The sequence below is a fragment of the Strix aluco genome, chromosome W (assembly GCF_031877795.1).
Source record: "Strix aluco isolate bStrAlu1 chromosome W, bStrAlu1.hap1, whole genome shotgun sequence".
NCBI classification, from domain to species: Eukaryota; Metazoa; Chordata; class Aves; order Strigiformes; family Strigidae; genus Strix; species Strix aluco.
Genome location: NC_133970.1, coordinates 20,684,218 through 20,707,379, shown reverse-complemented (window position 1 = coordinate 20,707,379; position 23,162 = coordinate 20,684,218). Strand labels below are relative to the sequence as shown.

Below are 23,162 nucleotides of genomic sequence, written 5' to 3'. Positions count from 1 at the left end.
CAGGAATCTCCGGGACTTGTCCCGCTCTGCTGTGTTGTATTTCCAGCAGATGTCTGGGAAGTTAAAGTCTCCCATAAGAACAAGGACAAGCGATCGTGAGATTTCTCCTAAATGCCTATAGAATATTTCATCCACCTCTCTGTCCTGGGTGGGTGGCCTATAGTAGACTCCTACTACAACATCTGCCCTGTTGGCCTTCCCCCTGATTCTAACGCAAAGACACTCCACCCTGTCTTCACTACACTTGTACTCAAAGCAATCATAACAGTCCCTATCGTACAGCGCCACCCCACCACCTCTCCTTCCTCGTCTAATCCCTCCTAAAGAGCTTGTAGCCATCAACTGGTGCACTCCAGTCATGGGAGACATCCCACCATGTTTCTGTGATAGCCACTACATCATAATTTTCCTGTTGCATCATGGCTCCAAGCTCCTCCTGTTTGTTACCCATGCTGTGTGCATTGGTATACATGCACTTCAGATGGGCTGATGTCCCCAGCACCTTTTTGCATTTAGAGGTCCTAAGTCCAGCCTGACCTTTCGAAGGTGTTACCACGGTTACTGATTCATAAGTATCCCTTGTATCTTTGTTGTGCTGCATGTCTCCATCCCTTGCCTCCACTGGGATAGCTGGGTGAGGGTCATCGCTGGCACAACAGCCCACAAACTCTGGTAATCTTCTTTGGGCCTTATGTCTGGGAGTTCCAGTTTTGTCCCCTTCCCCCTTCAAATCTCTCAATGAGCCCAGCTAACTCCTGCCCCAAGATCCTTTTCCCCCTCTGGGACAGGTGCATTCCATCTGATGCCAAAAGGTCTGGCATCCTGTATACTAACCTGTGACTGAAAAATCCAAAGCCCTGATGGTAACACCAGTCTCGAAGCCACAAGTTCATCTGTTGACTTCTCCTGTAATTTTCTTCATCCATCCCCACAACTGAAGGGATGGAGGAGAACACCATTTGTGCCCCCGACCCCTTAACCAATTTCTCCAAGGCCCTGTAGTCTCTTTTCATTGATTTAGGACTTCTCCTGGTAATATTGTCGCTACCTACCTGGAAAACCAAGAGAGGATAGTAGTCCTTGGGTCTCACTAGAGTGGGGAGTTTTGCCGTGAGGTCCTTTACCCGGGCCCCAGGAAGGCAGCAGACTTCCCTATGAAGCGGGTCCGGTCTGCATATTGGGCCTTCGACACCCCTCAGAATGGAGTCACCCACTACAATGACCCTTCTGGGGTTCTTTTTAGAATTGGTTTTAATACCTGGTCTAGAGTGACCCAGCCTTGGTTGACCTTCTCCTTCCTCCTTGTTTGAGTAATTTTCTTTATCCTTCTCTACTTCATTCATTTCAACCGTGATGAAAGGACTTCTGTTTTGCAGTTACAAAAATCAATTAATGAAAACTCTGACCAGGAATAGAGGGGCCTTGCCTTTGGCCAAATGGAGGAAAGGGACAACTGGGTTTCTTGGACTGTGTGGGTTTGATGGCCTGGCACATCAGCCCCATGGGAGTATAAAGCTGTGGTGGACACCAGTGCACAGTGTACTCTAATACCATCAGATTACAAAGGGTCAGAATCCATCTGTATTTCTGGAGTGACGGGAGGATCCCAAGAACTGTTTGTGGTAGAGGCTGAGGTAAGGCTAACTGGGAATGAGTGGCAAAAGCATCCTATTGTGACTGGTCTGGAGGCTCCATGCATCCTTGGCATGGATTACCTCAGGAGAGGGTACTTCAAGGACCCAAAAGTGTACCTATGGGCTTTTGGTATAGCTCCCTTGAGTATGGAGAAGATTAAACAGCTGTCTAGCTTGCCTGGCCACTCAGAGGATCTGTCTGTGGTGGGGTTGCTGCAGGTTAAAGAACAGCAGGTGCCAATTGCTACCATGACAGTGCACCGGTGAAAATATCGCACCAATCAAGACTTCCTGGTTCCCATCCATAAACTAATCCGTCAGCTAGAGAGTCAAGGAGTGACCAGTAAGACTCATTCACCCTTTAATAGTCCCATGTGGCCAGTGCAAAAATCTAATGGAGAGGGGAAGCTAACAGTGAACTATCGTGGCCTGAATGAAGTTATGCTGCTGCTGAGTGCTGTTGTACCAGACATTATAGAACTCCAATATAAACTGGAGTCAAAGGCCACCAAATGGTATGCAGCAATTGATATGGCTAATGCATTTTTCTTAATCCCTTTGGCAGCAGAATGGAGGCCACAGTTTGCTTTCACATGCAGGGATATCCAGCACACCTGAACTTGACTGACCCAGGGGTGGAAACACAGCCCTACCATTGTCATGGATTGATAGAGACTGCACTGGAACAAGGTGACGCTCCTGAACACCTGCAGTATATTGATGACATCATTGTGTGGGGCAACACAGTGCAGGAAGTGTTTGAGAAGGGGAGAAGAACAATCCAGATTCTTCTGAAAGCTAGTTTTGCCATAAAACAAAGTAAGGTCAAAGGACCTGAACAGGAAATCCAGGTTTGGGGAATAAAATGGCAAGATGGGCGTTGTCATATCCCAATGGATGTGAACAATAAGATAACAGCTATGTCTCCACCAACTAACAAAAAGGAAACACAAGCTTCCTTAGGTGTCATGATTTTTTGGTGAATGCATATTCTGGGTTATAGTCTGATCGTAAGCTCTCTCTATCGAGTGACCTGGAAGAAGAATGACCTTGAATGGGGCCCTGAGCAGCAGCAAGCCTTTGAAGAAATTAAATGGGAGATAGTTCATGCAGTAGCACTTGGGCCAGTCCAGGCAGGACAAGATGTGAAGAATGTGCTTTACACTGCAGCCAGGGACCATGGCCCCACCTGGAGCCTCTGGAAGAAAGCACCTGGAGAGACTCGAGGTCAACCTCTAGGGGTTCACAGCTGGGGATATAGAGGATCTGAAGTCCATCACACTCCAACTGAAAAAAGAAATGTTAGCGGCATATAAAGGGATTTGAGCTGCTTCAGAAGTAGTTGGCACTGAAGCACAGCTCCTTTTGGCACCCCAACTGCTGGTGCTGGACTGGATGTTCAAAAGGAGGGTCCCCTCTAAACATCATAAAACTGATGCTACATGGAGTGAGTCACACTGATCACACAATGGGCTCGAATGGGAAACCCCAACCGCCCAGGAAGTGATTATGGACTGGCCAGAGGGCCGAAACTTCAGAATGTTGCCAGAGAAGGTGACTCGTGCTGAAGAGACCCCACTGTATAATAAATAACCAGAAAATGAAAATCAATATGCCCTGTTGACAGATGGATCCTGTCATATTGTGAGAAAACTGTGTCACAGAAACTGCTGAAGGAAAAGGTGAATCGAGTCAGTTTGCAGAAGTGAAAGCCAACCAGCTGGCTTTAGATATTACTGAACAAGAAAAATGGCCAGTACTGACTCTGTGGGGGTGGCTACAGCAATGGAAGCGGACCAACTGGCAGCGCAGAGGCAAACCCATGTGGGCTGCTGAATTGTGGCAAGATATTGCGTCCCAGCTAGAGAACCTGGTTGTAAAAGTACAGCATGTAGATGCTCACATATCCAAGAGTTGGGCCACTGAAGAACATCAAAACAAGCAGGTGGACCAGGCTGCTAGAATTTAAGTGGCTCAGGTGGATCTGGCCTGGAAACATAAGGGTGAGCTATTTATAGCTCAATGGGCCCATGACAGATCAGGACATCTAGGAAGGGATGCAACTGTTGGGTTTGTGTGTGTGTGGCAGGGTTTTGGTAGCGGGGGAGGGGTCTACAGAGGTGGCCCCTGTGAGAAGCTTCTTGAAGCTCCCCTGGCTCCAAATTGGACCCGCCTCTGGCCAAGGCCGAGCCAATTAGCAACAGTGGCTGCACCTCTGTGATAACATATTTAAGAAGGGGAACCTGGGAGGAGGAGTGTGAGTTGTGAGGAGAAGTTGTGAGGGAGACACATATGCAAGCACCGAGGTCAGTGGAAGAAAGGAGGAGGGGGAGGTGCACTGGAGCAGAGACTCCCCTGCAGCCCATGGTGAGGCAGGCTGTGCCCCTGCAGCTCATGGAGGTCCACAGTGGAGCAGATGCCCACCTGCAGCCTGTGGAGGGCCCAACGCTGGAGCAGCTGGCTGCACTCAGAGAAGGCCGGGACTCTGGTGTTTCTGATTGTTACTGATTTGTTATAAATTTGAGCTGATTTTAATGATTTTTGGTGATTTTGATAAGGAACGATTAGGCCTAATCAATTAAATGGAATTTTACAGAAGTATCAGTTTTATAAAAGGATAGTAGTGTAATGTTTTAAGTAGTCATGGAAATATTGTATTTAGTTTAGAGTAACCATACAACCAGTCATGCTGCTACAAAGTCCTTTGTAAAGTCCCAGGCTAAGGCCCCATAGTCTAGTAATAATTATTAACTAGATTTCTATTCAAAGCATAAGACTCATGACCAGGTGCTATTGTTAGGCTGATCAGGTAAGGACGATTTATTGCCCTGTAGACCAGGTGTTCTAAAAGATACATTGTGAAAGGGCCTCGAAGCATGTTAAAATTGCAATGTGAGCCAAAGTCCTTGAGTCAAGGACATTGGAGGGTCTTTCTTTTGAGTCAGTAGTCCGTGGTGGTCGCAAAAGCAGCCCCCCGACTCATTTCAGGGCTCAAGTGCGCATGACCGGAAAGAGGTGGGAATAAGAAAATGAGTTACGGGAATTATCATGTTTATGTATGAGAACTTGAATAATATGTATTACTGTATCCTCTATAATCAGCATGCTACACGAGTTAGGGGTGCGTTGTTGGTGAGACGACTCCCCTACGCACCTGGCTGTTAATAAAGGAGTGTCTGCTTATCTACATCACATTGGTGCCCATTGGTGTCGATAAGTTCTTTTATCCCGTTTTGGTGACAGTGGGAACCCCCTGCTGTTGTAGTTTGGCTCTGGGAGGACTAAACATGTGGGAGGGACCCATGCTGGAGCAGTTCAGGAAGAGCTGCAGCCTGTGGGAAGGACTCAAGTTCGAGAAAGTTCATAGAGGACTGTCTCCCGTGAGAGGGACCCCACACTGGAGCAGGGGAAGAGTGCGAGGAGTCCTTCCCCTGAGGAGGAAGGAGCAGCAGAGATAATGGGTGATGAACTGATTGCAACCCCTTTCCCCAGCTCCCCTGTGCTGCTGTGGGGGAGGACGTAGAGAAATCGGGAACAAAGCTGAGCCCAGGAAGAAGGGAGGGGTGGGGGGCAGGTGTTTTTAAGATGTGGTTATACTTGTCACTGTCCTACTCTGTTAAGGGTTGTTGTTGCTGTTTGAATTAAATTGATGTTCTTTTTTTTCTTCCCCTAAGGAGTCTGTCTTTTGCCCATGACTCTAATGGGTGAATCATCCCCCCTGTCCTTATCTTGGTTCCTGAGCCTTTTGTTGTATTTTCTCCTTCCCATTCCTGAGGGGGAAGGGGTGAGCGAGTGGCTGCCTGATGCTCAGTTGCCCTCTGAGCTCAGACCATGACAGCAATATACAAATGGGCTCATAATTGAGGGGTGGACTTGACCATTGATGCCATTGCACAGGTTATCCATGAATGTAAAACGTGCACCATAATTAAACAAGCCAAGCGACTAAAGCCTTTTTGGTATAGGGAATGATGGCTGAAATATCAATATGGGAAACCTGGCAGATTGATTATATCACACTACCATGAACCCACCATGACAAGCACCATGTGCTTATAGTGGTGGAAGCGACTACTGGATGGTTGGAAACATACCCTGTGATCCATGCAACTGCCCGGAATACTATCTTGGGCCTTGAAAAGCAAATTTTATGGTGACATGGCACCCCTGAAAGAATTGAATCAGACAACAGGACTCATTTCCAAAAAACCTCAAAAACACTTGGGCCAAGGATCATGGCATTGACTGGGTGTATCATATCCCCTATCATGCACCAGACTCTGGGAAAGCTGAACAATACAATGGTCTGTTAAAAACTACACTGAGAGCAATGGGTGTTGGGACATTCAGTCACTGGGATACACATTTAGCAGAAGCCACTTGGCTAGTTAACACTAGAGGATCTGCCTGTCTACCTGACCGTGCCCAATCAAAACCCCTGCACACTGTGGAAAGAGATAAGATCCCAGTAGTACATATAAGGAACTGGCTGGGAAAAACAGTCTGGGTTATTCCTTCCTCAGGAAAGAGCAAACCTATTTGTGGGATTGTTTTTGCTCAAGGACCTGGGTGCACTTGGTGGGTAATGCAGATGGATGGGGGAGTCCAATGTGTACCTCAAGGTGATTTAATCCTGGGTGAAAATAATCCATGATTTGAGTTGTATGATGGCAATGTCACATGATGCTGTATGTCACCACTGCTGTGGCTGCCATATATCAAAGGTATTATAGCAGGAACCTCTCACTGCTAGCCAAGCTAGAGGCAAGAGGAGGAATTCATTGCAATGTTAAAACTTATGGCCTAGTCCAAAGGGACTGGGGTGGAGAATGTAATGGATATACTTTTAAATGGTTGTAATCCATAATTTCAGTTGCATGTTATAGGAATTACTATAGCAGGAACCACCTGAACCAATGGAGGCCAAGCCTTACAAGAAGCAGTGAAAGTGCAGCAGTGACCCAACCTGAGGTGGCTTTGGTGCCCAGTAACTCCACACAACACACCACCTCTCCTGTCCTGAGTGACCACCATAACGGATGGAGCCCAAAGTCATGGACTAAATGTACTCAATGAACATTTTATGGATATTTATGGATATTTCACAAACATTTTTTGGGGAAGGGGTGGTTAATGAGGATATATTGGATAGCATGAGACCTGAGCATGACATAAATGGTATGGAATAAAGGGTGGAGAATGTGCTGGTTTTGGCTGGGATAGAGTTAATTTTCTCCATAGTAGCTGGTATGGGGCTGTGTTTTGGATTTGTGCTGGAAACAGTGTTGACAATTCCAGGATGTTTTACTTATTGCTGAGCAGTGCTTACACAGAGTCAAGGCCTTTTCTGCTTCTCACACCACCCTGCCAGTGAGTAGGTTGGAGGTGAACAAAAAGTTGGGAGGGGACACAGTTGGGACAGCTGACCCCAACTGACCAAAGGGATATTCCAGACCATATAATGTCATGCTCAGCAATAAAACTAGGAAGGAGTTTGGTGGGGGGTGCTGCTTGGGGACTGGCTGGGCATCATTTGGTTGGTGGTGAGCAATTTTTTTCCTTTGCATGACTTGTCTTCCTTGGGTTTTATTTTTCTCTCTCTGTTATCACCATGTTCCAGTATTTAAAGGGTGGCTACAAAGAAGATGGAGACTCCCTTTTTATAAGGAGTCACATGGAAAAGATGAGGGGTAATGGGTACAAGTTACTCCTGGGGAGATTCCAATTGGACACAAGAGGAAAATTTTTCACTATGAGAACAATCAGCCATTGGAATAATTTCCCCAGGGAAGTGGTGAATTCCCCAACATTGGACACTTTTAAGATTCAGCTGAATAGGGTGCTGGGCCATCTTGTCTAGACCGTGCTTTTGACAAGAAAGGTTGGACCAGATGATCCTTGAGGTCCCTTCCAGCCTGATATTCTATGATTCTATTTTTTTCCCTCTCTTTTCCTTACAATTTTTTTGTTGTTTTTTAATTATTACACTGCTTTTATCTCAACCCCTGAGTTTTCTCACTTTTACCCTTCTGATTCTCTCCCCCATCCCACTGGGCAGGGGGAAGTGAGGGAGTGGCTGTGTGGTGCTTAGTTGCTGGCTGGGGTTAAACCATGACAAGGGTGTGTGCAAAGGGTGCCTGATGATTAGCTCAGATTTGATGCAGAACTTGTATAGAGCTACAGATAGGTTAGATGAATCCAACCCTGCATGGCCTAGTAGAAGTAATTTAAAATCTTCCATCTCTACAGAAAATGTTACTGCCAGGAGTCTCCTGACTATCTGATTCTCAAGAAGGCTGGACAGTTATTATCAGATAAGTCTACCTGTAAAAAGGGGATATGCTTTTCAGTAAGAGTGAAATTTCTTAATTTAATTAAAAGAAATGCTTAATTCCTAACTTTCATCAGAGAGGACATTTCCTTACTAGCAGGTAGTAGCACACCACATATGGCAACATGTGGTTAATTCAGTTTGAGTGTGTAGAGCTGAGGATACCCAACTACATTACCATGGGACTAATATACCCAAGTTGTGCAACTAACTTAACCAGGGAGAAGATGAGGTTTTTAAGTCCCATTTTCTAATAAGTGTCTACCTTAGTTCCCAGTCATTGAAGGTAATCTCTTTATTAATACAAGCTTATCCTTAAATGATACAGGTCAGCTACCACTTGGTTTACCAGATGCTTTACTCAGCTATGAAGCAACTAGAGAGCCTTGTAAAATTTAGAAATATTCAGCATCCTTTTTTCTTTTTTAGTATGAAGCCCTAGTTAATTCCCCACAATAAACATGACTATTGGGTAACAACCCAGTAAAGTTAGCCATTTGCACATACACATCAAACCTTTTCTTAGCTTTTAATTATTTTCCTCATCCAATCTACTATGAATATTTCATATAAAATTTTCAGAAGCTAAGTTAAATGAACATCCATCCTCTTTTACCAAAAATGTCTTACCTCTACTATAAGCATATACAGCTTTATTACTATTTATATGTAAGAATTAATTTTACATCAGATTTCTACTCCTAATACTATGCCCTTTAGCTTCTTTTAATGGTTCAATGGTCATATTTATATCATGCATAATTACTTTTCTGCTAAAAAATGTGTGAACCAAATCTTTAAAAACATGGACCAGAAAAAGGTCATCACTCCTAAAGAGAATCTAGCTGTGGAAAATTTCAGCCCATACAGTAAACTTGAATAGCTGACAAGGAGAACTGAAAACTGCAACTTTTTTTATAGCATTTGATGATATCATGCTATAATTATGCAGTAGTTTGTGTGGTTTCTTTTGTTCTTCTTACTGTAAGTGAGGAAATAATGGTTTCAATTGAATGTCTTCATCAGAAGCTAATTTCATCAAGCTAAGTATGCCCTGTGGAGACTCTGAATGTTTATTTCTTACCCTACAGCAAACTCAAGGTATAATAAAATGCAGGATTCATTAAAAAGAAATGCAGTAAATATTTATTCTTGAATGATGAATGTGGGAGACATCGGCCTGTCAGCCCTGCACAGCCTCTGAGAATCAGCAAGGCTTTGATGAGAAACAGGCCTTGGGAGAAAGATAAGAAACTGCTGAGTTGTGCCAAGGTGGCAGGGAAAAACAACGGACAGCTGCAACACTGAACTGTGGAAAAGTACTGAACTGTGAGAAGTTACCGCTGCGTGAACAGCGCGTGAACAAGAAGGTGATTGGTCTGCACAGCGCGTGTTAGAGTGGTCTTATGCTGATAGGAGAAAAGGTAGATAGCTGTCTAATTGCTGATTTGCTAATTATGAAGTAAGAGCTTTGGCAAGATCATAAATATGTACTATTAGAAAAATAAACGGCTTTGCTTGATATAAGTCTCATAGAGTTGTGCAGGTCTGATATCCTCCTGCAACAGATGCAGCTAGGGTATCTGTGCTATCACCTGGACATTATAGCCTTGTGCAGTTATTGGCACTTAAAATGGTATATCCCATCCAATATAAGAACAATTGTGTTCTGCCTTTAAAATGGTCTAATTTACTATCCATTAGTAACACTAAACAGCCACTACCCGCACTCGCAAACTGCGCATATTGAAGAGGTAGCTAAAATAGAATTTGAAACTGCTAAACTAAGCAAACATCCAAGTCGTGTTTTCAGGGCACAGTGCATGAGCTGCAGCCAGAATTTGGACAGATTCATTGGAAAACCTGTTCTGGCATTGCCACTGTCCAGTTCTTACTTTTTAAAAAAAAAAAAACATTTTCTGGAACAACTACTATGTTGTCATCAGGGCAGTGTGCAAGCTGATTGTAGCTCCTGAAGAATGCACTCTACTGCGTAAACAATTTTTTATTGTATAATACAGAGAATGAAGTACAGCATGATCATAGCAAAACCAGAAGCCACCCCTTCAGTGAAATTCTATTCTTACTCCGTGCTTTTAGTGGCTCATTTTTTTTTTTAATTTTCCATGCTTGATCTCTCCCCAAAAGCACTATTTGGTTTTTATGCTTGACCAGATTTGCCTTGCTGCTCTTAAGCAATTAGAAAAAAGGAAGGAGAGGCGAGGGGAGGGGAGGGAGGAAGGAAATAAGGAGAGAGGAGGAAGGAAAAGACAGATAATTTGTTGTTTTTTTTTTTCAGTGGAAGGGTATTAGGCTTCATTTATCAAAAAATGCTTTCCTTAAAAGCAGAAATAGATGAAACTGTTTCTGATGTCTGTGACTGATGAGTCTGCACATGCATCTGTTTTTTTAACAAAACAAAAGCTCCATACTGGCCAAGATTCATGTTTTGACTGTCACTGTACTCTAGGGATAATTTCCACACTTTTCCTGTTCTATATAATAGATTTTTATAATGCATTCTCCTCTTGACATTTCAAAAGATACCAAGGGGAGATGCAGGGTAAATTGGCAGAGGCAGTGCAGAAGCCAGAGCCCTCCAAAACACTTACAAATCCACAATATAATGGACTCAGGCTACATCAATGTTAGGGTATTAAAAGGGTCCAGGCATTGGAATTCAGTCATTTGTACTGTTAAATTGTTAGAACAGTCATGGTTTGGTCTGATTTTGACTTGAACCATCTAGCAATGACCAACGATTTTGGGCACCATTCACCATTCCCAGTTGGCATTCTGTAAGGAGGGAGGCCACTTTCAGACTATAACACAGACGTGGCCTCAGAGCCCATGGCATTGTTTCTTATAAATTCAATATGCCAACTATTTTAAATATGGAACTTGATTGATTTTGGAAGTGGATTGTATGGCATGTTTTCCCTTCACAACAAAGAGCTGGATTCAATGATACAGACAATCCATCACAGACCTATGTTCTTATGCCACAAAACTTGTTAAAAAAAATAAATCCACACATAACTTTCCAAAAGTACAGATGTCATCCTGTGCTCTGTTGGGAGTTATATATACATGTATTCAGTACCACTTCTCCCATAGCAGAGGACACTAAAAGGCATTACTTGGTATCACTGAAAATTACATAGGTTTCATCAGACATCAGACCACTCCTCTATTCTCCTCTTTTCTTGTTTCTTTTCTCTTTTCCCTGTTTATGCTTTCTTCTCTGAATTTTTCAACTTCCTTCTTCTCCTGTTTTTTTTCTCCTCCTTTCTGTAGAAGATAACATCCAACTGATAACAAAAACATCCTTGAATAGATCAAGCATGAGCATCACCCAGCAGAAGATAGTTAGATTTATATACTTCTGTTACAGCAAGATGAATGCTGCCTTCCTCCCACACAAGCACCTTGCCAAAGAAAATTACAACTGCTTCCACACAAAACAACATAACATTTAAAAAATCCAAAACTGGAATACAAACTAGAGTTTTAACAAAAGAGATTTTTTTTAATGGCTTGTATGTCATATTCCAGCTTCCTCACCTCAAATAAAGACTATCTTAACCAAGGATGCTACTTCACAGAATGAAATAGAGGAGCTCTCCCTTCACTGGTGGCTTTCAGTGGTTTCATCTGCACAGATACCCAGTTAGCAAGTAGGGAGAGCAGAAAAAACCTTTCACCCAGGACCATTCTAGTCTAGCCACTCTATTTTAAAGAATGGCAGAAGACCATGAGTTTCTCTCAACACTTAAGGACAGGATTTTACTCTTTGACATCCTTGTGTGGCAGTGACTCTGACAGACTGGTTCAGAATAGTGTAAACTTGTCTATTTCTTTGTATTGATCTAATACAAAATTCATTCTCCTGGTCATTCATTGACTAGGTAGATGGTCAAATGAGATTAAATGTTGCAGAACAGAATCAGGAAGAGCATTTCAACACAGTAAGAGCAAAGACATTCAAGTTTTCCATACCATGAAGAAACACTTGAACACTTACCTCCCTAAGGGGATCATTGAGCTCATTGAGAATGTTTTCTTCATCAAAGATTTTGCCTTGGTAACGGTGCTCATAGTAATCATGGATCTTCTGTCGCATTTCAGCAGGTAACTTGTGGAATGACATGTACTGTTCCACTTGTTTGTACTGTCAGGAGAATAAAAGGAAAAATCAGAAAAAAACCACGCACTTTTGTACTATCTAAAGGCACCTCTAAAATGAAAAATCATTCATGTATGCACTTAAGTTTTATATATTTTATAAAGATAATATTTTATACATATGTCAGAGGACCCTCACAGAAATATTAATTTAGTATTACTGTTGCTCATGTGACAGCACAACAACTGAAAATTATGAAAATCACCTTTAGTGATGATGCTAATATCCACATTAATTTATAAGTTTTAGAAGCCAAACCCTCACACTTGTCATGTGTTCCCTAAATTCCCAGCTATATAGAAGTTGTAAAACTACACCAACACCATTTTTAGCTCATTCTATGCAGCAGACAGAGAAACTGTACACAGTGTATATCTACTTCTCTAGCGCTGCATTCAGAGAAAGCATAAGGTGTGAAATTTCAGAAAGTGGATATGCTGTATTGCTATGCAACATACTAATGTTGTCTATGCTTATAAGGTGACTGATGAACAAAGTTAAAATCTGTGAAAATAATGAAGTAGAAAGCATTCCTCAGGAGGAATGAAGAGAAAAGTGAGCTGTAAAAATTGGCATGGTATCAGGAAACAGTTAGATGCCAGGACCCAGGAGACTCAGAGGACCTCACTCAATTTACCTTGTGCATTTGGTTTCCTTGTTTCTTCTTTTACAGAAGGGGTTGTTAGGCGTTGGAATGGGCTGCCCAGGGAGGTGGTGGAGTCCCCATCCCTGGAGGTGTTTAAGAGTCGGGTTGACATAGCGCTGAGGGATATGGTGTAGTTGGGAATGGTCAGTGTGAGGTTAATGGTTGGACTAGATGATCTTCAAGGTCTTTTCCAACCTAGATGATTCTGTGATTCTGTGATACTAGTCCTCTGCCCTGTCTTCTGCTTTGTTTGTTTCCTTTCTTCAGAAGCCATTTTGGATAGCATAATTTTCAGAAAACAACATCCCGTATAACATACTCAGAGTTGTACTGTACTGAACTGTATGATACATCTGAGACCCACAAAATGAAGAAGTTGCCTAAACCACAAATGGACAAGTACCACCTGACCAAGACTTTTGCCTCTCTGACTCCCCATCCATGTCTCAGTTGAAAAGGCACTGAGACAAAGAAGGAAAAAAACCCTCCCAGGCTTATAGGTGAGCTAAAACTTGGCAGAAACTTAGTTTCCTTATGTAAAGAATCTTCATTTAATTTTTTCTTCATTTTTTATGCTGAATTAGGCATTTTTAACTGTTTTCAATCAAAAAAAGCTAATGAAGTCTTAATTAAGAACAGCATTTCTGTAGAGCAATTAAATGAATTTATAATGTTCATGCACTCCTTATGAACTGTAGCACATATCCTTTAACTTGTATAATTGAAGGCTGCTCCATCCTCTGGAACTGAAATTAGTGTTTGCTTTGCAAAGTGGCAAAAGATTAGATGAGGCCATGTGTACAACATGCATTCCCTAGATAAGAAGAAAGTAATTTTGCATGGGACTATTTAAAAATGTATGATGAATATATAAGTCTGCTTTTACCTCTGTACAGCTATTTTGCACCTCTGAAGCAAGAATTCTTCACACCCATCCTTTAGAAGTGATATTTAAATTTGCATGCTCATCATTGGTTTCTGCTCGGAGAAGAAATGTATCCATATATTCTGGGTATGAATCAGAGTTCCGGGTCAATAGAAGACAGGCATGCTCTAGCATAAACAAGTTATTGCTTCTAAAATTACCCTACTGATCAGTTGTAGCTAATCTAGGCAAGGATTTACTTGGAGGGAAGGGATATAAGATCGCCCAGTGCTCTATATATCTCACCAAGGTGGTCACACAGTCCCAGCTGCTGTGCAGTGCTCCAGCTTTTCTGCAGCAAAGCCAAAGAGAAGATGCTGCACTATGCAATGGCCCCTTTGCGTTTGTGTCCAGCCCTCCATTGCTGTGATCTCATGTAAGAAGGACATGTAACATGTGTCATGTGTTGTAGCACACATGGACAGGGAAAGGACTTCACTATGTTCCCTAGCACAGGGGCTGCACTTCTCTACCCAATCTTATTTGCATACAAATGTGCTTGAGCAACACTAATAAAGAACAATCCTTGCTAATCAAAAATATATATTTATTTGAGATATGTATGGTATAATGCAAGAGAGTTGCAAAGGACTTTTATACCAGAATAACCTTGAAGAAGAGAATATTGCACAAATTTGCTTTTTACTGTTTTAAAAAGGGGAGGGGAGGAGCATGAAAACCAAGCTCAGTTCCTCTCTTCACAGAGGCAATGACAGAACTGATTTAATGAAACAACTATCAAAGCCTTGAGGAATAAAAATGCTACTATAGGTGAACCTATATTAAGTCTAAAGCAGGATGATTTCCTTTTTTAATGAGAAAAATACTGTACAGATGACAGCTTATTTAAAAATATCAGATATACTGTAATGGTCTCCTTAAAGTTGCCAGTTTCAAAGTGAAATTTAATACCTATCTAGTCATCTTGTACAATTTTCCGTATCTTTTGAATATTTTGGATTTTTTTTTTCTTTTCAATTTCCCTGTGCCAGTAAAAAAGAATATACATTTTTAAAAGTGCCTGGAGTGAAGGGAGAGGAGGCAGAAGGAGTTCTCCCCCCACACACACTCTTGGAGAAGTGCAGGGATGAGGGAGCTCACCTCTGCTCGGTCACTCCTTCAGTTCAGTTCTGGGCATGAGCAGCAGTTTGTGCCAGCTGAAGGACCTGTAATGGGGACATCTGTCTCTAGGCACTGAACACACGCTGCAGCTACCTTTGACACTGACTGTGAACACAGAGTGACAAGTGTCAATCGCCTATTTACATTTGAATGAAATTTTTTTTTTAGAAATGCATGTTGGGTCTGCCTATCAGGAGCAGTGGTTTCCTGTGGCATTGGCTTCACCTCACCCCATTGATCCTGCAATATAGAAACATTGCATAATACTAAGTTCAGCACGTGCTACAACGCCTTTAGCTAAATGGACATCTTAATTGTTAGCACAGGAAATCCAGTTATTTCAAGAAGCAATTTGAAGTAGTAATTTAGAAAAGGAATATAGAAAAAGGAATAATTAGGTTGAAATTATGTAACTTTATATCGATTGTTTAATAGTTGCAATGAAAAGAAAAAAAATGTTTTATTAGCACCATAATTGTTACATCTGCTTGGTGCTGTGCCAACATCTATGCTACTAGCAGCACGAGTAACTTAGAAACACTGATACGATACAGCTGCTGATCCTGGAAATTCTGGCTCTGATAAGACCTAATTATCGCTTACCTTTTTTTTTATTAATTAGTGGAAAATGCCAATTCACCAAAAATAACTTGCTTTTTAAATCAATCCATTTCAAAGAAACTTGCATGGCAATAAGTTTATCATGCATGGGAAGGTCTGTCCAAAGCCAAAGGGAGAGACAAAGATTCTTCAGTAAACAAATATGGTCTAGTTGCTCAGTTACCAGATATGTTGCTTTTCTTGACTTCTGATCAGAGACCTCATTTCACAGCAGTGTCCTAATGATGAGGAAAAGGTTGTTCTAGGCTGGGCGTTTCTCAGTGTCTTTTCTGCTTTGCATAAGCATGTATCAAGCCAGAGAGAGAAAAAAAAGTTCTCTTGTTCTTCATAGGGATAGAAATAGCAATGTAGATGATCACATTTCACCTCTCTTTTCCAATAAAGTATAATCACACAGAATAGAGGTGGTGGGAAACACTGTCAAAGACTCATCCCATGCAGATGCTACTCATGGGAAAGAAGGGCCTGTGCAGGGCCATTGGCTGCAATTAATCCACCTCATTGCAGGCATTTAACATGTAAACATTTGAGTCAGTGTCAGACAGCTGCAGTACTAAGATTTTTTTTTAAGAACCACAGGAGCTTAGAGATCAGAAAACCTCTGTTCTGAGCAGGTGACCTCATTAATACTAACTATTATTACTTTATGATCTACTCCTTAACATATACAGTCTGATACCTTGCATATATTATTTGAGCAAAGAGCCTTTTGATTTATAAAGGTGACTTGGAGATTATAATTAACTTTTTAAAATAATCTAAAATTGTTTTGTCAGACTCTGTTCAAATCTCCAGCTTCACCTGAATCACCAAGGTTAACACACAGGATCACCTGGCATTCATGATTCTGAGCCTTCTGCAACAACTGCAACAGTCTCCAACAGTCTGCCAAATTCCTCTTCATGTTCCCAGGCATTTTGTTTCATTCACTCTTACAAAATATCTATAATCTTCCTATCTATCTTCTTTTTCTCCTTACACAGTCTTTAACTAGTCTTGAAGTATAAACACTTCAGAGACATCCTTAGGGAAATGAATTTATGGTACCTAGAGGCTTCTCTGATAAATGACAGCCCTAGAGTCATGGCAGTAAAGTAATACTCCAAGCAACCTTTTGTACTCCAATGAAAAGCAGTCATTATAGACCTGATGGTTCCAGAGGAATGCCTGTGAGTGACAGGATGTTTCCCCTTGTATTCCGGAATTATGGAACTTATTCACCTGGTACAGAAAAAATGAATGTGTTTTAATAAGACTTAAAGAAAATTATTTAATTAGAATAAAAATGAGAATTAGGAGAGCTAGAGAGCCTATCAGAGATAGAAAAGCCAATGGGGTGCATTCTGCAAAGAACATATTTTAAGGCAATTTATAGCTTTCTTAAATAAACTAACAATCCTTGTTTTATTTCTGGTTGTAAAGAAATAGTTCAATGCATCAACTAGAGTAAATATTATTTTCAAGTCTCCAAAAAGACAGAGAAAAAGTTCTTAGTAACAGTGGATTACTTCCCACCCACATCTCTATGGAGATTTAACTCTCAAATGATGACATTATGTTTTTGTGCTGATTATTTTAGTAAAAGCACTCAGGGAAAATGTTATTCAATAGAGCTGGGTTCATCCAAAGGTAAAGTCACAAAGCTGTAACTGCTAAAGAGAAATAACGGAACTTCTGCCAAATAATATCTTTATTTTATCTTTTTTCCTTCTTTCATAACATGAAGGAGAAATATAGAGAGATTTGGAGAAGTGGGCAAAAAATCTGTAAGAGGCTATGAAAAAAATGTGAAAGTACTGAAAGGCTAGCAAAGGGTTCCTAAAAATTCTATAAACAATTCTAAATTAAAAAGATCTAAGGATTATTTAAATCTTCTTTGACTTTACAGAAATCGGATTTATATAATACATATCTCTTCTTCCTATCTTATGTATTTTTAGAACTCTGTTCAGCATCTGAAATTTTAGCAAAATTTACCTTAGTTTTAGAGTAGAATAAAGGAGCACTTGTTTCCATGACAAGAGAAGCAATTTGCACTATAGTACCACTGTCTGTAAGTATGATAGCCTCCAATGGCTACTGTTTCACATGTGCAATTGATAATCTAAATCCACTTTTATTTTGAACTAATGTGGTGGGTTGACCCTGGCTGGACACCAGGTGCCCACCAAAGCTGCTTTTCCTAGTTTCAGCTGGAATAAAGTTAATTTTCTTCCTAGTAGCTGGTGTAGTGCTGTGTTTTGGATTTAGGATGAGAATAATGTTGATAACACACTGATGTTTTAGTTGTTGCTAAGCAGTGTTTATACCAATTTAAGGACTTTTCAGCTTCACATACTGCCCTGCCAGCAGAGGCTGGGAGTGCACAAGAAACTGGGAGGGGACACAGCCAGGACAGCTGACCCAAACTGGCCAAAGGGGTATTTCATACCATATGACGTCATGCCCAGTATATAAACTGGGAGGAGTTAGCCAGGGGGCACTATGGCTCAGGGATTGGCTGGGCATTGGTCAGCGGGTGATGAGCAACTGTATTGTGCATCACTCGTGTTGTATAGTCTCTTATTGTTATTATTATTTTCCCTTCCTTTTCTGTCCTATTAATCTGTCTTTATCTCAACCCACGAGTTTTACTTTTTTTTTTTCCCCTGATTCTCTTCCCAATCCTACTGGGTGGGGGAGAGTGAGCAAGTGGCTGTGTGGTGCTTAATTGACAGCTGGGGTTAAACCACACCACTCTATCACTCCCCTCCTCAGTTGGACAGGGGAGAGAAAATACATTGAAGGGCTCGGGGGTTGAGATAAGGACAGAGAGAGATCACTCACCAATTACTGCCATGGGCAAAATAGACTTGACTTGGGAAAATTAGTTTAATTTATTACCAATCAAATCAGAGTAGGATAATGAGAAATAAACCCAAATCTTAAAAACACCTTCCCCCCACCCCTCCCTTCTTCACAGGTTTAACTTTACTCCTGATTTTCTCTACCTCCTCCCCCCGAGCAGCACAGGAAGATGGGGAATGGGGTTTGTAGTCAGTTCATCACACATTGTTTCTGCCACTCCTTCCTCCTCAGGGAGAGGACTCCTCACACTCTTCCCTTGCTCCAGTGTGGGGACCATCCCACAGGAGACAGTCCTCCACAAACTTCTGCAACGTGAGTCCTTCCCATGGGCTGCAGCTCTTCATGAACTGCTCCAACATGGGCCCTTTTCATGGGGTGCAGTCCTTCAGGAACAGGCTGCTCCAGCATGGGTCCCCCACGGGGTCACAAGTGCTGCCAGCAAACCCACTCTAGAGTGGGCTCCTCTCTCCACGGGGCCACAGGTGCTGCCAGGAGCCTGCTCCAGCATGGGCTTCCCATGGGGTCACAGCCTCCTTTGGGCATACACCTGCTCCAGCATGGGGTCCTCCATAGGCTGCAGGTGAATATATGCCCCACCGTTAACCTCCATGGACTGCAGGGGGTTAGCTTGCCTCACCATGGTCTTCACCATGGGCTGCAGGGGAATCTCTGCTCCAGCACCTGCAGCACCTCCTCCCACTCCTTCTTCACTGACCTTGGTGTCTGCAGAGTTGTTTCTCTCACATATTCTCACTCCTCTCTTCCAGCTGCTGTTGCACAGCAGTATTTTTCCCCTTCTTAAATATGTTATCACAGAGGTGCTACCAGCGTTGTTGACTGGTTTGGCCTTGGCCAGCAGCAGGTCTGTCTTGGAGCTGGCTGGCATTGGCTCTATCACACATAGAAGTTTCTTGCAGCTTCTCACAGAAGCCACCCCTGTACCTCCCCTGCTACCAAAACCTTGACGCGGAAACCCAATACAACTAGTACTCTAAACACCATTACCAGCACTGACAACAGCATCCTATTGAAAGGCTCCAGCGCGGGAACCCCAGTGAAGTCAACCTGGCACCTGCACAGCCCTCCTTTCATGTGGGCAATGCAAAGTGGTTGTTTTTGTTTAAAAGAACTTTTTTCTTGTTGTTTTGAAGGGGGCTTGATTTGAAGGATGCAATAGATAAATAATAGATCATCAGGCCATTTTTCAGTCTTCAAGAGATATGTGGTCTAGACACGGCAAATCATTTCTGAATTTCTTCCAGATGAGGTCATGTACTGCCCAATCAGAGGCTCTTCTCAGCAGATGAATTCAAGGGCCATCAACAAATCCTCCATTATAAGCTCCTATGTCTATCACAGTTCTTCTATTTAAAAGAAGCCAACAGCCTCTCCCCCCAGTGCAGTCCCGGTTCTTTCCCCTCTTCATTTCTCCTTACCTCCCATTTCACATATCTTTTGGCTCCTGCTACTTCCAGCTGCTTTTTTCCTCGCAGGCATACCATAGGAAAAAGTCACAGCCTTCCTCTGTTACATTGATCAATCATCCCTTTGGGCTCTCTGCCTCAATTTTCCTTTGTGTTTGTTACAGTAAAAGCCAGCAGAGGAACTCTCTAAGACTCGTTTTGGAGTGTTAGCAAGCAGGCATTCTTTATTGCAGCGCTGGGCGCACACGCGAATAGCTTCGCAAAGGTGTGTGCGCCCCAGATCTATAAGCGGCAGCTGATATACAGTGAGATTATGCATATTCATAACTTTTCAGAGAAATGAGTTACATGTGCATTAGATTTCCTGGAACTAATTACAATATCTGCATCCTAATTACGCATGCGCTTTCTTGCTGGGTGGTGGTCTCGAGGGGTCCCTGGTGGTCGTTGGCAGTCTTCCTCACCGTGCCTGCTGGTTGACCTCAGTGCTCACGCATGCTCATAAAGGTCTTTTAGGGGGGATTGTGCAGCTGTGTTGTGTCTTGAGCTGGTTTGTTTTAATTTGTCCCATCCTTGTTCCTGTTATCGTTAAGAATAGGCCCCAAGTGTCTTATTTATTACTGTCTTATCTTCAAACCCCTTTCTTCTTCTTTATGAAAGCACCAACCTTCAGCTGTGTCTGCACATTCCAAAAGTTACATTGACCTACTCTATTCTCAGTAAAAAAATGTTAGCAAGACATTTCGGCTTACAAGTTAGCCTTTTGGGCTGCCTCTAGTGTCAGTGGTACTCCTGGCTGAGGTGAGGCCCATGTCCATCTTCTGATGCTGCCCTGACACTGCCCAAACAAGGGCTGAAAAACTCCTGATGCTGTGCAGGAGTGAAGCAGCAACAAAGAGAGCTAGACTCTTCTGCCAGGTGATTGCCTTCTCCTCTTACTTGCTTAAATTCTCTACCAAGTCAGGAGAAAAGAAAGACCTGTGCCAGAAAAAATAATGTTCAAAAATGAAAAAGGATAGGGAGGTGTCTTAATTAGGGGAATTAACTGCATTAAGCTCAGGTTACCAGCTCCGATCAAATGTATAATAGAAAACACCCAAAGACTTGTTTTCACTTTTATTTTAAGAATCGATCAATGTTTTCTTCAACACTTTATAAAATTATTTTTACATTTACATCAAATTCTGCAGTAAAGAAATATGTTCAGCCATCCAGCACTGCCCATAATAAAAAGAACCTGATGAACAAATAGTTTTTCTAGAAGGCAATTTTATAGATGCTTATGTGAAAATGACATTTTCCTAACCCCAAACTGTACAATGCTAACTCATAGCACTGTGCATGTCTATGAAAAGATCTGCTTTCATTATGCTTTTAGTAAATATTTAGTGTTTAGAAAAATGTGTTCTAAAGGATTTTTTTTATTTTTTGTTTGGCAGTTTGGCACAGGTATGATGCAGATGGGTGGATAGCACTTGGCTCGCACAGTACCTGCTACTGGGAGGAAACAATTGCCTTTTTAGAGATACAAGGCAAAAATAACCAGCCCGATTACTCCAGCAAGATTGACTATAATGAGAAGCTGAAATACAGTAATGAATCATAGAATCATAGAATCATTCAGGTTGGAAAAGACCCTTGGGATCATCGAGCCCTACTCTACAAAGTTCTCCCCTACACCATATCCCCCAACATCTCATCTAAACGACCCTTAAACACATCCAGGGATGGTGACTCCACCACCTCCCTGGGCAGCCTATTCCACTGTCTGACCACTCTCTCTGTGAAACATTTTTTCCTAATGTCCAGTCTGAACCTCCCCTGTTGCAGTTTAAAGCCATTCCCCCTTGTTCTGTCACTAATTACCTGTGAGAAGAGACCAGCACCAACCTCTCTACAATGTCCTTTCAGGTAGCTGTAGAGAGTGATGAGGTCTCCCCTCAGCCTTCTCTTCCTCAAACTGAGCAGTCCCAGCTCCCTCAACCTCTCCTCATAAGATTTATTCTCCAGAACCTTCACCAGCTTCGTTGCCCTCCTCTGCACGCGCCAGTAAGTAGAAGAAATTGTGTTTGATTTAATAGAATTATAAAATCATAAGAAATATTTAGTAAAATTTTTATTTGTTGTGGTTTGTATTAGCAACTGATTGCTGCTTTAAAATTACCTATACAGTCCCATACCAAGGCCGAGGAGATTGGTCATAATCATTTAGTAGAAACGTTTGGAACCTAGGTAACCAAATACAAACTGATCTGTAAGTTGATTTATAATATATATATATAGGACCAGGAGAATACAAGTAGTTGTCAAAGTCTAGGATTAATAGGAACTGGGGGAAACAACCGTAACAGCTTACAAGTACCTGCCAAGGAAACTGTGTTTGTGTATGAAACTGTGTCCTTGGGAATTGTGTTTGTGTATGAAACTGTGTCCTTGGAAATTGTATATGAAAAAGTTCTATATAAGATGAGTGATTTTAGTGCTTGGCGCGCGTTGTTGGTGAGAACACTCCCCTGCGCGCCCGGCTGTCAATAAAGAAGTGTCTGCTTATCTGCATCAAATTAGTGTTGATAAGTTCTTTATTCCGGATTTTCGGTAACAGTTTCTGGCGACCCAGATGGGACCTCGCTGAGAGAGACCGGAGGAATCGGGGACCTGATCGGTTCCAGCCGGCACCAAGGATTTCTCGGGGATACCCATCAATCCCCGATCCGTAAGGCTCTTCGCGACGTTCCCTGGATTTTGGTAAGACACTTCTTTTTTTGTACTAGGAGTGGGTTAGAGTCCCACTTAGGAGTGGGTTAGAGTCCCACCCTTGGAAAGTGGGTTAGAGTCCCACTGTATAAGCTTGCCTGTCAGACGCGGCGAAAGCTGCGCAGGGTTGGGCTAGAGGATCCTCGTGTATTGGAAGCCTAGGCGTCTGCCCGTAAGACATAAGCGAAAGCTATTGCAGGGTTGGACAATTGTGGATTGGGAAACAAGAGAACCTATATGCTATAGCGTTCTCAAAGGAAGTGTCTCTAACAAGAAGTTAGAAGTTTTACATGTGTTATGTTGTAAAATTGTTTTGGAGAGTATTGTATAAGAATTTAAGAATTGTATAATATTGTGTTATATACCTTTGCATATAGTAACAGTTGTGGAAAGGTGTGAGTGTGCTTGTAAGTGTCAGACGTGCAATTGAGCACGAAGCGAGTGGGGAGCTCGGATCCGTGTTTCTGTTACTCCGCGAGGAGTGCAGCCAGAGAAAAACAAAGCGACAGATTTGAGTGATTAATTGTGTATTGTACTGTAAAGTGATTTATTATGGCATCTAAGTTGACTCATTTGTTTAAAAGTAAAAGCATGGGTAATCTGACTGCAAATGACAAAGTTCCGAAAACTTCTCCGTTAGGATGTTTGTTAGCACATTGGGGAGATTTGCAT

The 23,162-nt window shown here is 42.1% G+C and overlaps 1 protein-coding gene across 1 annotated transcript in view; it reads right to left on the bottom strand.

Annotated features, from left to right (window-relative positions):
* Nucleotides 1–23,162, bottom strand: part of LOC141917774 (potassium/sodium hyperpolarization-activated cyclic nucleotide-gated channel 1-like) — a 306,083-nt gene that overhangs the window by 77,071 nt on the left and 205,850 nt on the right. The window contains exon 5 of the mRNA XM_074811266.1: nucleotides 11,990–12,136. Coding sequence (XP_074667367.1) covers nucleotides 11,990–12,136 — 147 coding nt within the window. The remainder of the gene's footprint in view (nucleotides 1–11,989; nucleotides 12,137–23,162) is intronic.